This window comes from Miniopterus natalensis, chromosome 7 (genome assembly GCF_054644295.1).
Source record: "Miniopterus natalensis isolate mMinNat1 chromosome 7, mMinNat1.hap1, whole genome shotgun sequence".
NCBI classification, from domain to species: domain Eukaryota; kingdom Metazoa; phylum Chordata; class Mammalia; order Chiroptera; family Miniopteridae; genus Miniopterus; species Miniopterus natalensis.
Genome location: NC_142087.1, coordinates 27,890,251 through 27,904,454, shown reverse-complemented (window position 1 = coordinate 27,904,454; position 14,204 = coordinate 27,890,251). Strand labels below are relative to the sequence as shown.

The 14,204-nt window shown below is 45.8% G+C and overlaps 1 protein-coding gene across 1 annotated transcript in view; it reads right to left on the bottom strand.

Annotated features, from left to right (window-relative positions):
- Positions 1 to 4,976, bottom strand: part of XRN2 (5'-3' exoribonuclease 2) — a 63,595-nt gene extending 58,619 nt beyond the window's left edge. The window contains exon 1 of the mRNA XM_087818895.1: positions 4,847 to 4,976. Within this exon, the coding sequence (XP_087675021.1) occupies positions 4,847 to 4,921 (75 nt within the window). The 5' untranslated portion in view covers positions 4,922 to 4,976. The remainder of the gene's footprint in view (positions 1 to 4,846) is intronic.
- Positions 4,977 to 14,204: the final 9,228 nt, after the last annotated feature.

The following is a 14,204-nucleotide window of genomic DNA, read 5'->3' as shown; positions in this document are numbered from 1 at the left end:
TATAAACAAGTGAAAGAATATACAATGTTCATGGATTGAAAGAATTAATATCCTTAAACTGTCCATACTACCCAAAGCAATCTATAGATTCAATGCAATCGCTATTAAAATACCAATGGCATATTTCACAGATCTAGAACAAATACTCCAAAAATTTATATGGAACCCAAAAAGACCTTGAATAGCCACAGCAATCCTGAGAAAGAACAAAGTTGGAGGGATCACAATGCTGGATATCAAGTTATACTACAAAGCCACTGTAATCAGCCCAGTACTGCCACAAGAACAGGCATACAGATCAATGGAACAAAACAGAGAACCCAGAAATTGACCCAAGCCGTTACACTCAATTAATATTTGATAAAGGAGGCAAGAACATACAATGGAGTAGAGACAGTCTCTTTGATAAATGGTGTTGGGAAAATTGGACTGGTACATGCAAAAAAATGAAACTAGACCACCTTACACCATACAGAAGAATACACTCAAAATGGATAAAAGACTTAAGTGTAGATCATGAAACCATAAAAATCCTAGAAAAAAACTATAGGCAGTAAAATCTCAGACATCCTTCATAGCAATATATATGCCAATACATCTCCTAGGGCAAGGGAAACAAAGGAGAAAATAAACAAATGGGACTACATCAAAATAAACAGCTTCTGCACGGCAAAAGAAACCATCAACAAAATGAAAACTGGACCGGCTGTATGGGAAAACATTATTTGCCCATCTAATAAGGGGTAACTTCCAAAATATATAAAGAACTCATAGAACTTAACAAAAGAAAGACAAACAATCCAATAAAAAAATAGGCAAAGAACCTAAACAGACATTTATTCAAAGAGGACACACAGATGGCCAAGACACATATGAAAAAATGTTCAAGGTCACTAAGGAATAAAATAGATCCAGAGACAAAGAAGCATGGAACTGACTGAGGGATCTCAAGACAGAAGGCAGGAGTGGGTGTGGGAAGAGATTCACCAGAGAACTTATATGCATATATGTGTAACCCACTGACATAGATAACAGTTCGGTGAAGGCCTGGTGGGGGCCAGGTGCGGGGTTTAGGGGGTCAACAGGGGGAAAAGGGGGGGGGGACATCTGTAATACATTCAATAATAAAGACAAATTTTTAAAAATTTTGCTCTGCTTTGCATGTGTAAGAAGTAAAAAGGCAAATCACAAATTGAGAGAAAAAATTTGCAAAAGAGATATCAGTATGTAAGAGATTCGACAATTCAATAAAAACCAACTTAAAAATAGGCAAAAGATCTGAATAGACACCTCACTCAAGATACACGGAAGGCAAATAAACATCTGAAAAATGCTCAACGTCACTTGTCACGACGGAAATGTTATTTGAAATCATAATAACGCTACACCGGAATGGCTAAAACTAAAGGGACTATAAGCACACTAAGCACTGGCAAAGAAGTGGAGCAACTAGATTCCTCACGCACTGCTGGTGGCAATGTAAAACGGTACAGCCACTGTGGAGAACAATCTGGCAAGCTTTTTTTAAATAACCACACACCTACTGTACAGTTTAACCACTTAACTGTTAGGTATTTTCTCTAAAGCATCGATTTTCAACCTTTTTCATCTCATGGCACACATGAACTAATTACTAAAATTCTGCGGCACATCAAGAAATATTTTGCTGATCTGCTAAAAAACTGGTATAATTTTGATTCATTCACATTGGACAGCTATTGTCATTTTATTTGACAATCTAAGGAGAAAGAGGTCAGTGCCCCTGACTAAATAGTCAAGTACTACATGTTTTAAAAATTCTTGAGGCATACCAGTTGAAAATCGCTGCTCTAAAGAAATGAAAGCACATGTACACACAAAGACTTGTACACCAATGTTCAAAGGATGTTTTTTTTAAATAGCCAAAAACTGGAAAACAATCCAAATGTTCATCAATCTGGTGAATCAATATACAAAATGTGATCTATGTACAACATAGCATACTATTCAAAAATAAAAAGAAATGAACCATTAATACATGTAACAACATGGATTAATTTCAAAATAATTATCCTGAATTAAAGTGAGTCAGCTTAAAAAAAGGAGTAGATGTTGTATCATTTCATTTATATAAAATTGTAGAAAATGAAAACTTATCTATAGAGTCAGAAATAAACTGGTTTACTAAAGAATGTGGCAGGGATGGGTGGCAGGGAGGAATCAGGAAGAGGCAGGAGGGAAGTTTGAGAGGCAATGTTCATTATCTTGATCATGGTGATGGTTTCACGAATACCACATGTCAAATGTATTAAATTGTGTACTTTAAATATGTGCAGTTTGCTGTAGGTCAATTACACCTCAATAAAGCTACAAAAGGGGAAGGGGAGGAATTGAAGGAGGAGAGAACAGAGAAAGGAAACTTTTCCTCAATCCAGGAGGACCAGTATCCAGAGTTCAGAGAGGGCAGAGAAAAAGGAGATACAAATACATGCATAATAAAGAGTACTCCCTAGAGCTGAAGAACACAAGTCTCCGAACTCAAGAAGCAGCCAAGTACCAATCAAAACTCTATACTTAAGTACAAAATCATGAAAACTTACATTACGAAGGATAAAGATCTTTTAAAATTCAGAAAGAAAAATAGATCAACTACAAAAGAATGAGATCAGAACACAGAAAGTAAAAGCATGTTCTTCCTGGTTTTGACACTGGCTCTGACATGTACTAGATGAGTGAGCTTGAGTATATTACTTAACCCCTCTGTGTTTCAGTTTTATCGTTAGTATTGTTAGAGTAGTAGTCATATTGTTGTTACAGGAATTAACTAATTAGTAAAGTGCCTAGAGCAGTGCCCGGTAAGTGGTAAACACTACATAAGTGTTGGTTAAATAAGTAAAGCACATTAACATCAGCTTCTCACCAACAATACTGGCTGACAACAGTTACAAGAAAAATGCTTTCCAAGTTTTGAGGGAAACTTATTTTCAAGCTCGAACTCTATGCCTAGCTAACGATCATTCGTGTGCACAAGGGTAGAATGGACTCAGAAAGCGCACACCCCACCCAGCATTTCTTGAGGATTCAACTGAGAATAAGAATCAAGGAAGAATTTAAGCCCAGAAAGATGAGGATCAGAAAACAGTAACTCCAACTGAGGAAAGAAATCTTCTTAAACATTAAGCAGGAGCTTTCCCGCAAGCCTAAATAACCAGGGTGACAGCAACAGAAAAAAAAGACCTCAAGACGCCTTTAAGGAGAAAGAAGATTTGAGATAAAATGTAGTTTGGAGGGGGATCCCCCGTAAAGAGCAAAAGAGAAAGGCAACACCAAGAAGAAAGACAAAAGTAGCTCAAGCAAAGAAACAGAATCCACAGTACATAACCTGAATCTGCACAACGACAATAATCAACAACACTACTTTATTTTTCATCTTTTAAAACAAATCTGTGTAGCCAAAGCCCCGACAATACTGGATGCCAACAGGGCCGAAATACAGCCGACAGGCTTGGGATGGAGAGTAAGGGCGACAGGGCTAGAGAAAGTAACACCTAACCTCCCAAATGGAAAAACCAATGGATACTTTATATAGGAGGTGGAATACAAAAACAAAAGCGTATCACTTAAAGTTATAGAGTTTACCAATAGAAGAAATAAAGATGTACGTGATTTACCATTATTAGGAGGTTGGGGGGGGCGGGGCGGAGAGGGGCTGCATAAGTGACCAACACCTCTTCTATCATGGCTAGAAGGCAACAAATACACTCAAAACCAATGAATTAGGTATAAACGTGATATGCAGAGACAGAACCAGAACAGTTAAAAGTGGTTATCAACGGAGAGTAAAACTGCGATGATATTTAAGTTAATAAAGTTTGATAGAAGTTTTTAAACAAAGGAAACAGGCATTGAGTTGAAGAGTTTCTCTCTGGAAAAAAAACGCAAGGAGTACTGAGAAGGCCGTCAATACGAGGCTTCCGGTTCCTCCTTGGGTAGGAGTGAAACAAAAATCAAGACCTCACCCACCTAAACAAACGGACAAAATCGGGTGAGGTCTCTGCATATCACGTTTATATCGGAAGCGAAGGGGCAGGGCGCGCTATGGCCCCAGCCTTCCCCAGCCCAGAAACGCCAATTAGGGGGGGAACAATCGAACTCGGACGAGAGCTCGGGGAACGACACACACAACACTCAAGAACGGACAGAAGTCTACGTGCACGTGAACAAACTAACAACAAAAGAGTGACGTTAGTTCCAGGGCTGCCAGGAATGAGGAAAATGTCAGCGGGCGCGCCGGCCAGCCGTCGGGGCCGCCGGGGGAAGGGGCACTCCTGCCTCGCCCTGGGCGTACGAAGGAGCCGCGTTCATGCTGGGATCCACCAGCAGCAAACGGTCCCTCACACCAGGAGAACACCTTTCGGGCCCGGCTAGGCAACAGCAAAAGGCTGGCCGCCGGGGGCTGCTCCACCAGGCGGTGAAAGGCCGGGTCGGCGCGCGCGTCGCCAACTAGCCACCTCGGCGGACCAGCCAGCCCCGCGGGGCCCCATGGCCCCCGAGCCGCTCCCGAAGCCCGACCGGAGGAAACAAAGCCGCGGGCGGGGCCTTCCGGTACCGGGGATAGCGGGCGGCGGAGGAGCGGCTCTCTCACGGGTTCAGGCCCCGCTCGGCCCTCGCCCCGCCCCGGCCGCACGCCGGGAACCCCGCGGGCGAGGGCCGGCGCCCCGCCGCGGGTGTGACTGCACCTGCCCGCGGGGCCCAGGCGGCGCGGACCCCTCACGATGCCGCCCGGGCAGGCGGCGGGCCCCGAGGCCGCGGCCTAGGCGCGCCCGGGCGCTGGGTTCCAGCGCGGCGGCCGCGGGGCGCCCCTCACCTTCTCCTCCACGCAGTTGACGATGATGGACGGGTACTTGCGGCTGAGCCAGCGGAAGAACGCCGGGACTCCCATAGCGCCGGCCGCGCAGGAGGCAGCTGCCCCGCCGTGGACGGACGTAACCCGAGAGACAGGCTGGGGCCGCGGCCGCGGGCATTGGCACTTCCTCCCACGTGCTCGCCAGCGACGGGAAGTGACGTCACGGGGCCGCGGGGGGCGCCGGGAAGGAGGCTCGCGCGGGCCCCGCGGGCTCCTCAGCCGGTGGGGCGGCGTCTGCGCGGCGCAGCGGGTCGGCCGAGGCGGGTGCGGCCGCGGAGCGGGTGAGGAGGGCGCGGCGGCGCGGTCCCCGGAGCCCGAGGTCGAGCAGCCTTCGGCGCGGCTCCCTCGGGACCTCCCTCCCCAGCCCCCCTCCCCCCGAAGGCCCGCGGGGAGCTCGTCCCGCGGGTTCGGGCGCCGCTTTCTCACCCATCTCAGTTCAGAGTCGAATCAAAGCTTCGTTGTTTATACCTTCTGGTTTCTCCTGGTTTTGTACGTACCTAACCTCAGAAAGTGAAAAATCGAGGGATACCGTATATAGGAGAAGGAGTGAAAAAAGAAAAGCGTATCACTTGAAGTTCCCGAGTTTGCCAAAGGAGCATTTTTCAGTATTGCGCGCTAACGATGGGGGGGGGGGGGGGTATGTAAGTAACTCACTTTAGGTATTAGGTGGAATGTAGCGGGCATTTAGCATCTAATTCAACCCTCCAGCTCCATTTTTGAGTCTAGAGTAGCTGTTGGTGCCACTGCAGCTTCCGAGCGCTCAGGGCGCACTAAGGCCTTGGCCGCGGGGACACCCCCCAGCCGCCCTGGAGCCCCCGAGGGCTGTCGTCGCCCGGTAGCCGGTGAGAGCCAAGCCGCGGAGGGGTCCGGTCGCGCGCTGATCCACACAGCTGAGGTTCAGACCGAGGAACCACTGTTCAATCCTGTCCCTGCGCTCACAGCGTGCTTTTCTAGCCTTTGTTTTCTGGTGGCTTCCAATACGCTTCTTCAGCGTATGAAAGGAGAGGCCTGGAAGAGGGGGGGTCTGTCCCCTGGCTCAGGCCCGCCAGCCCGGCTCCCTCGAATCCCCTCTTGGCCTCACAAGTCGCACTCAGTCCGGAAGGCTCACCTCCAGGGGCCTCTGTTTCTCCTCGCTCCCTGGCACGCAGCACTCATGCCCCCCCCCCCCCCCCCGTGGTCTGAACTGCCGGTGTGGACATTAGAGAAATGGTTCGCCCATGTTTTCCTAAACGACAACGAAAACTGCCCCAGAGTGTTATGTCTATGGCGAGCTCCCTCATTTCTCCCCGAAACAGCCCCTCCTTACCAAGGATTTGGCCTCCCCGGGAGGTGCTGTGTTTTTCTAGGAGCGCACAGGCCACAGACGGTTGGTACAGGGATGAACAGCTGGGCAAGTTGGGCCGTGATCGTCCTGGCCCAGCCTTTTGAACTTGAAACTATAAGGAGGGTAAGGAAGCCCCTCCCGGGTGGTTGAACGCTGAGAAAGAATGGGCTTGTTGCCAGTATGCAATAAGAGAAGCCGGTTTAAGTCCCTGGTTCAGTGGTTTCCGAGTACAGCTAAATCCCTCTTCCTACAGTTTGGTTGGTAAACCTGTCCTTTAACTCCGTGAGCCAATAAATTATCTTTTTGCCCTTTGCTAGCCTGAGCTAAATTCCTATCTCTTGCAAAGAAAAGAGTCCAAAAAAACCAGTAACAAAATCTGAGGAGTTGGGTGCTAAAATTGCTTTGCATAAAAAGTACAAAAGTTGGAATTTTGGGGACTCAGACAAGGGGAGGGTGAAAGGTAGAAAGAAAGGGGAACCTGAACGGTGGCAGAATGATATGGGCTCAGTGTTGTGACACCTTCCCCAACCCATTGTTCCCAGTAAAGTCTACCAGACTCAGGCTTGGTGTGGGGTTTTTTTGTTACAGAAATCGGAAAAGAGGATGTGTCACGTTTGGGTCACTATACTCTAGAACCAAGGGCTGGGCAACATAGCAGAGCTCAAGAAGCAGAAGAGGCCAGGAGAGTTTATAAGCATAGAGAATTAGCAGGAATACTGAACCAGGCTTTCAACTTCTGCAGGCTGAAGACCAGGAGGTTTTGAAACATTTTCGCCTAAGATTTTAAAACGTACAGCAATGCCAATCTTCTCATTAATTTTTTTTTTTTTTTTTTAGGTTTGGGAAATACCGTTATTTTCACAAAAGCATGTTAACCTGGGTGTCTTGTTATTTTTAAGTAAATAAGTTAGTGTTTTTGAATTTTCTCAGGTTTGACTTCTAACATGGTAAAATATTGATAATATAATCCACCCAAACAAAAGCTCCTTGGGTTACTCAATAATTTGTAAGAGTATAAAGGAGTCCTAAGACAAAAACTTTGAGACCTCTGACTTGGACCATAAAATTAGAAATAGAATCTATAAGTTCCTGCTCTTAGGACCCATCGAAAGCTACTTTTTCAAATTTCTAGGATTTTGTTTCAAATGCTCTTGCTACCTACAACAATCTGCAGTCATTATCACCAAGCATAATTCACAGGTACAAATGAACATGACATTGGAGAGCTAATATACAAAACACTTGTTTATATTCCATTTTATACTCATGGAACTTAAGAATGCAACTCAGAGATGTAAATAGGAAAAGGTAATACAGAAATGTAGGTAACAGAAAGGTGTGTTTTTAAGGCCTCAATATGTACAGGTAACTAAATGTATTCAGAAAGATTAACTCCAAACTTTCTCCGTCTATGCTTATACCTCAAGTTAACTGAAGATGAAACGATGAGTAGTGTACCCCAAAGTATGTAGTACACAGAAAGGAGATCTGTGGTCAAATAACTTTGGGAGCTCTGGGTTAAATTGAGCTAAGCAGACTGCCCTTCTGTGGCCGTCTTAGAGCCTTTTTGTATGCCTCATATCCATATTTACTAACCATGAAAACCTTTTTTTGCAAGATATTTCATGGGCCTTGTATCCCTCAGACACTTTGGGAAATGATGCTGTCTATGTACAAGGGTGTACAGGCCACTACTGATATTTTAGCAAGCTTTGGCTATATGTACTTAGATTTCAAAGAACAGGATGTGACCAAAACCACAAATCTAAATCCATTCATTTATTACATGAATTTAGATGGTAAATCCCGTGCTCTAAAACATAAACCCAAACAGTCAAAGCCCACTAGAACATGACCTGCTTGTAAAGCAGGTACAGGAAGGCCTAGATCCAGTGCTATGAAAGGCTCCTACTACATTTCAGTCCCTAATATGACATGAGAAAATTCTGGCAGATTTCTGTTTCAGGCCACAGGTTGTATTGTCTCCTAGAGCAAAAGTCAGGAAGTTGACAGGAGGGACATGTTTCAAAGAGCTGAACGGTAGTGATTCCCTTTGGGGACTTAAATGGAGGAAGCTGGATGGAAAGACCTCGTTTAGAGGATAACAGAGTAAAGAAGTGTTGAAGGTAAGACCTCAACCCTACAAGCTGATAAGCATGCCCAGGCATTTATTTGTAGGGACATGAGTGACATTTATCTGCCTTTCGTTAGGACATCTAATCCACTTGTCAAGGTGTGTCTTATACGGGAGCCTGATTTCTGGTCAGAGTTGGCAGGCTTTGACTACACATGTGACTGCCCTGGCTGAAATTCCTGATTGAAAAAAATCATTGAGTTGTGAAATCCTTGGGTAAATATATCAACTCAATTTCAGTCTGCCCCAGAAAGGACATTGTCTAGAGAGAGTCTTGGCTTTGTGATAGAAATTATGGTCTGTAAATTAAAGTAGAAGTGGAGATAAGTTGCCAAGGGATTCACAAAGTACAGTACCTCCCCACTTAGTCCCTAAGTAATCAGAATAGAATTGTAGCTGTCTTTTCCTTACCCCAAATTGTTAAACAGTCCAGTTTTAGGAACTGAAAATCAGGATAAATCAGCACATCTACAAAAACTGCACAGCAGCTGTAGTTAAAGAACTGGGAGATCAGGGTACAGTCCTCTTTTGAGGAGCTTGTGTGAGAAGAGGCACAACCACGTCTAAAACAGAGCAGCAGTTAGCAGTTCAAGGAAAGGCTGGTTATTAGCAAACATACTGAACCTACGCTAGGAATTGAGAGGGAACTAGGAACAGGTTGCCGTGTGTGCGGAGTCAAGCAAGAAGTTAGGGAGGAAGTGAGATTGGAAACAGGTCTTTTTTTTTAATCCTCACCTGAGGGTATTTTTTCCATTGATTTTTAGAGAGAGTGGAAGGGAGGGAGGGAGGAGAGAGAGAAAGACATTGATGTGAGAGAGACACATCAATTGGTTGCCTCCCACACGGGCCCAAGCGGGACCAGGGGTTGAACCTGCAACCCAGGTACGTTCCTTGGCTGTGAATTGAACACGCGACCCTTCGGTGCATGGGCCAGTGCCCCAACCACTGAGCCACACCGGCCAGGGCTGGAAACAGGTCTTGATGAAAGAGTGGCATGAGTAAGATCTTCACCCGAGTGATGTCTCATTAATTAACCACAGGCCATAGTGAACCCCTGCACGCGCACACCCACTCCCCTACTCGTCCATATGCTGCCTGGTCACTTCACCCGCACTGCCCTCCCTGGTTCTTCAGCGTAGGATGGTTATACCGCAGAGCTGCCCCTCATCTTCATACTGGATGACAGGCACTGTAGGGAAGTCTCCCCTGTTTCCTCTTTACCTTGTGCCCAAAATAGTTTTTATTTTTCTACAAGTCAACTGTATTAAAGTATAATTTGCCTACATTAAATGTATTTTAGGTGTACAGTTCAATGAATTTTGACATTTGTATACATTTGGGTAACCATCACTCAACCAAGATACAGAACAATTTACAAACGTATACACTTGGGTAACCACCAAAGACATAGAACAATTCCCCTGCCTCAGAAAGTTCCCTGTGCTCCTGTGCGCTAGCAACTCCCTCCTCACCCCGGCCACAGGCAACCATTGACCCACTGTATGTCCCTATAGAGTAGATTAGTTATGTAAAGTTTCCTACAAATAAAATGATACCATTATAGTCTTTGGCCTCTTAAGTGCTAAGTTTTTAAAATTCATATTGTGTGAATCAGACATTTTTTTCACTGTGGTATCGCTGTAGATGTACCACAATTTGTGTACACATTCACCCTTTGATGCATATTGGGTGGTTTTCAGTGTTTTGGAATAAAGCTGCTGTGAACATTCATGCAAAATTCTTTGTGGAAATAATGCTTTTATTTCTTTGGAGCAAATACTAGGAATAAAGTTTGCATGGTAGGTATATGTAAAAAACTGCCAAGCTTGTTTCCACAGTAGTTGTACCATTTTACCTAAAATATACTTGATGATACAGGATCGCCTCCATGAGCATTGTTGTCATTGTCAAAGCCTTGGAAGGCCTCTGATTTCTATGGGACGGAATTCACACTCCTTGGTCTAACGGCCTTGGCCCTCTACCATCGGTCCTTATTTCATTTTTCAGACCTTGCCTTCCACTGCTCTGGTGTATACTCGCTTCACCCATTCACACACCTTCGGACTGTTTGCTCATCCACAGTTGAGTCACGCATACGCGATGGCGTCCCCAGGACTGCAAATGGATTTCTACTAGCCCAGCTCCTCTTTTTGCCTTGTTGACCACGTCGCCAGTGGCACACGCTGACCCGCCAAATGGTCAGGGGTAGGCGCACTAGCTTAAATGTGCGATTCACCACATTCATACAAATTTCAGGACATTATTAATCTTGACATTTTACTTGTCTTTAAACATGTTTAAACTTGCCAAACATGTTTCTAGGATTTCAGAAATCCTGTTTTTGAAGGGAGGGGAGCACAGAGGGCATTCACTCCATAGATCCATCCACAAACATTTAGTGAGCACCTACTATGCGCAGACCTTTGAGAGAGACACAAATACGGATGCGGGTCACCGCAGCAGCCTAAAAGGGGAAGTAGCAGATGGTTCTTAGAGAGCCTGAAGTGACTAAGTGGGCTGATGCGATTTTCACTGAAGCACAAACTGGAAAATTGGAATGAATGTACCGTTGATGACAATTACAAAGAAGAAATGCAGCCCACCTTGCCCCATCATTCACTCGGTGCTTAAGCAAGTGAACTTAAATCATTCATTTGATGATGCTGAATTTTAATTTTTTTTTTTAATATATCTTTATTGATTTCAGAGAGAGGAAAGGAGAGGGAGAGACAGAGAGAGAAACATCAATGATGAGAGTCATTGATCGGCTGCCTCCTGCATGCCCCTGACTGGGGATCGAGCCTGCAACCTGGGCATGTGCCCTGACCAGGAATCGAACCCCGATCTCCTGGATCCTAGGTTGACGCTCAACCGCTGAGCCACACCCGGCCGGGCTGAAGTTTTAATTTTTAATCGAACCGGTGACCCTTCAGTCCAAAGGCTGATGCTCTAACCACTGAGCCAAAACGGCCAGGGCTGTGATGCTGAGTTTTGATGAAGTCTGTCGCTATTAGAAGCATTGTCATGGGCAGGACTTGGCCCCATAATGTCTCCTGGGCTCAGCCTGGGGTTTCTTCAAGGTAATGCTGATCACAAAGATGAAAGCAAGGATGGAAGGGAGGGGAATTGTGCCTTGAAAAAAATCACCATTGTCCTATTTTGCTTGTAAGAAAATGATATCAATTTAAAGAGAAAATATGTTAATTTAGTGCAAGCAGCATTTCTCATTTCTATTTTTTAAACTTGATTTGGCCTGTTCTGTGAATCCCCATATTCTTCTCTGAAATGAATCTTCCACCTGGACTAGTGCGGTTCTTTGTCCTAACACATGTCATTTAAATTGAATCATTCAAGAAACTCAAATAAGAACTAAAACACAGAATTGGACACTTGTGTTATGCAAATGTGAGGCGCCACTTGGCGTATGGCTGCACAGTGTGGGAGCCGCCTTCCTCCAGAATGTAGAACAGCACAATGGGAGAGAGCCTCCCGCGAATTAGTGCTCTCAGAAGCATAACAAAGGTAGGGATCCAGCAGCCTCTCCCAGTGAATGGCGGTCACACGTTTCCCTTTCTCTATCGTGGAGTCACTTGCTTAAGGAGAACCAGCTGAGAAAACTCTTTTATGGAAAGCACATTAGCCGATGGTTGGGGAGAGAGAAGGATTTTATGTCATCAAAGACCAGGAACGGTTTTCATGCAGCTGATCCAACTACCCAAGGTAAATCAAACGACCTAAAACTCCAGAGAAGATGCATTTCCCTCCTGTCGAGTGCACCGAGATCCCACAGTGTGTGGACCTCGCTTTTATTGTCTAAGTCAAAGTGTTTGGCACTTTCTAAAATCTCATTCGTTTTTGCCCAGCCAGCACTGGCAGGCTACGAGTGCTCCTTTCCTGAAAGATCCTGGAATAAGACACCTGGAGCTTCAACTTGACCTACTGACTCAAGTTAAAGGGCCTGGCTCCTGAATCTCCTACTATGTGACCTGGAAGAAGGAGGAGCCTCTTGCCTCCTTTGGGTCCTCCCACTCTCAGCTGTAAAAGGACTTGCTACCAAGTCACCTTTGAGGAATCTTTGGCTTTAATGGCTTTAACAGTCCAGGATTAGACGCTCCCTCCCTTGTCTGGGTGCCTGGGACATTTGGGATCTGCCTTACTGCAGCTTCTGTTCAGCTGTGTGGTCGTCCCTTCCAGGGTCGCTGAAAGCACTCAGCAATGTTGGACAGATCCTGACTGAGCGGCTGCTGTGTGCCATTCTCAGGTGCCAGGGCTGCGGGCCTGTTCTCCTAGATTCACACTCTTGCTTGTGGTGGGAAATGGGGTGGGTGAGAGGGGCAGCAAATAAGTGAAAAAACTAATAATACTGTGTTGAGTGATAACTGCTATGAAAAAAAACAGGGTAAAGGGATGGGGAGTTCCAGTGGGGTGGGGCCTCTATTTTAGGGTCGAGGTAGGCCATTTTTTCATTTTTTTAAATTTGGTATGATTGACATACGATTCTGGCACCAATTCCAACACGTGGGCTTCCCCCCACACACCACCAAGCAATTCTCTAGACCTGCTGGGAGCCCTACAGTTCAACACAATTCTGACACTCTCCGCCTGGAGATGGTGTCAGGTCTCACAGGTTAAGAGCTCAGTCCTACAAGAATCTTCCACCAACATCCCCCACTTCAGAGGTCAATTGCAAGTTCAGATTGTCACCAGTGGTTCTGACCCCCAGGTGACAGATTGGAGGTTTCCATGGCCTACTCCTCCATCTTATTTAGGTCTTTATCTAGAGATTCCTCCTTTTCTTTCATTTGGGGGTTGGTTATTTGTCTCCCCATTTCCATTGTCTCTCTCTGTTTCCATGTGTTAGACATACCTGCTGTGACTCCCAGTCTTCATGGAGTGGCCCTTGTTAGAGCATGTGTCCTATGGGACCCAGTGTGTAATTTCCTTGAGCTCCTGAGCCGTGTGCTCTAGGAGTGTCCCTTTTGTGGGTTATTTGGGCTCTTCCGTTGTAATTAGGCCTTGATTGTTGCTGTCCTGTTCGTGGGTGTGATGTCCTCTCTGGCTGGCTGACTGTGAGGCTCAACCCCGACCATGTGGTGCAAGCTGTTGTTCAGCTTGTCTCTTTCTAGGAAAGATCCAGGCTTCTCTAAGCAGGACTGTCCCTCTGTGTTTCCACGGACAGGGTAGGGTAGGGATGACCACACACTGGTCTCCCGAATGAACCATCTTGCTAGAGATGCTGGCTTTGCTCTCTTGCCTTTTTTTGCTATGGCCAGGGAATGGGCTGGGTCTTCTCCACCCGGGCTCTCCCAGCGGGAAGGACCTCTTGGTTTCCTGGAAGAAAATATTGCAGGAGAGCTGGGCGGGTTTCCTTTCTTGCTTTCCTTGGAAGGATGGTTCTCCAGGAACTTCATGCCTCTCCCCCAACCCCCAGCTTTGGATAGTCTCAACAGTAGAGCTTTCTTAATACTTGTCATGGCAACAGCTTCAGCCAACCTCTAACAGTGATTACAAAGAATGTTCGATGATGATTGATGATGCAATGTGGCATGTGTATCTTTTCCTGGTTTAGAAGCCACCCTCATTGCTTGGTCCTTGGCCCCCTCTCCCGTCCTTAAAGCCAGCCACATTACATTTCTCTAACCACTCTTCTATAGTCACATTTCCCTCTGACTCTTTTTTTAAATCCATTTCATCAATCTCTCTATTGATTGGAGAATTTAGTCCACTTACTTTCCTTAAGAGAGCATAAGGGAGAGGGGGAGAGAGAGACAGAAACATCAATGATGAGAGTCATTGCTCGGCTGCCTCCTGCACACCCCCTTCTGGGGATGGAGCCCACAACCCAGGCATGTGCCCTGACT